Consider the following 1,623-nt stretch of genomic DNA (forward strand, 5'->3'; position numbering starts at 1 on the left):
TTCCCATGTTGTGGGAACAGATTATTTCAGGTAACTAATACTTTCAGGTAACTTTGGCAAAAAAAAGAGCAGATGTTTCCAAATTGTCAAGGAGTTGTGTGATGATTGAACCTAAATGTGAAGATGATTCAATAATCACCAAAACATTACTGAGTGTGAACTTCAGGCTGAAATCTTGTTCCACGTTCTTTGATGTTTAAGCTTTTTTTTCTCCTTAAGAGAAATAAGAGAAAAAACAGACATTAAATGCCAAAAAATAGCAGCTAGAAATATCTGTTCTTCAATAGTGTCATATTTTTCATTTGAACGAGATTTAGCAGAATCCTTCTGTATTAGCAATAAAAATTATAAATACGCATGTGTTGGTGGCTGACTCATATTTGTCAGGATAAAGTGAACATGACCAAAGTTGTAGATTCTCTCGGCGATTAAAAAAAAACAAACCCAAAAAAAAAAACAGGAAGGGCATGTATAACCCCCCCCCCCACACACACACACACACACAAGACCAGGTTTTTGTTGTTGTTGAGGTTTTCATTTATTTATTTACCAGCAGCTGTCCATTAAAATGAAAGTTACAACCGAGACACGATTACGTGGACTCGTTTTACCGAGAAATCTATGAGAAGAGCCGTGAAGACGGTCGGACCCGGTCGGACCGCCTCTCTGGTTGCAGTGCGCCCTCCAGACACACGGGACCAGCGGTCATGCGGGAGCTGCGGGAGCTCAGCTTCATTAAACGTCCCGGTCAGTGCGCGTCGAGCGGTCTGATCATATGACCGAAGGCAACAGGCTGGACACGCGCAGAACTCTCCAAACTGTTGTGAAGTGAAACAGACACAGACCGGAAAAGGTACAAGTTCATGACGTGTTTTCAAAATAAGATGAATTCGTTCGTCTCTGGCGTCTTCAAAACCTGCTAGTGCTTTTATTGTGAAACGCCAAACAGGAAGTGTCTATGATAGAAGAGCGCGTGTGTTCGCTGTCACGTGACGCTGAATGAACCGTAATGTATAGCTGTGATGATCGTGCCCATCGGTAACACCGGCCGGTGCTGTCCAACATTTTATCCATAAATGTAGGCGCTCTGTTCACTGCTACGTAGCGTTAACCCGCTGCTTGCGTTCAAAGTTAGTTTTTATTCATCTCTTAAACTCGTGACTGTTTGGTTTTGAGATGTAGCTAACGAAGCGGTTGATAATCTGCACGCGCCGCTGCCACCAGTTGTTGTTGTGGGAAGGGACGGATTGAAGAGCAGGGTATTCCGTCCCGCTGGATTAGTTTGATAAACTTTATCATAAAGTTGTGAGGAGCCCCGGACAGGTCTGAGGATGACGGAGCGGACTCCTCTCCTCCACTACCGCCTCGTCAGCAGCGTCAGTGACCCGGAGCAGCCGGCTCCTCCGGCCCGGGCTGCCCCGGAGCGGCTCCCGGGCAGCCCGGGCCAGCAGAGGTCCACCCAGCGGCGGCAACAACCCCCGAAGCTCTCCATCTTCTTCGGCGTGGTCATCCCGACCCTGCTGTCCATGTTCAGCGTGGTAGTCTTCCTCAGGATAGGTGAGTGTGCTGACGTCACTGCGCGCGTTTTCAAGCAGGTGCATAGATGATGTGCTCGTTAGTGAG

At 47.3% G+C, this 1,623-nt stretch overlaps 1 protein-coding gene across 1 annotated transcript in view; it reads left to right on the forward strand.

Annotated features, from left to right (window-relative positions):
• The first annotated feature begins 1,331 nt into the window (after window positions 1-1,331).
• The window catches only part of zgc:153039 (uncharacterized protein LOC767698 homolog), a 127,077-nt gene continuing 126,785 nt past the window's right edge, over window positions 1,332-1,623 (forward strand). The window contains exon 1 of the mRNA XM_037678440.1: window positions 1,332-1,557. Within this exon, the coding sequence (XP_037534368.1) occupies window positions 1,332-1,557 (226 nt within the window). The remainder of the gene's footprint in view (window positions 1,558-1,623) is intronic.

Source organism: Nematolebias whitei, chromosome 6, assembly GCF_014905685.2.
Source record: "Nematolebias whitei isolate Nwh7 chromosome 6, NemWhi1, whole genome shotgun sequence".
NCBI classification, from domain to species: domain Eukaryota; kingdom Metazoa; phylum Chordata; class Actinopteri; order Cyprinodontiformes; family Rivulidae; genus Nematolebias; species Nematolebias whitei.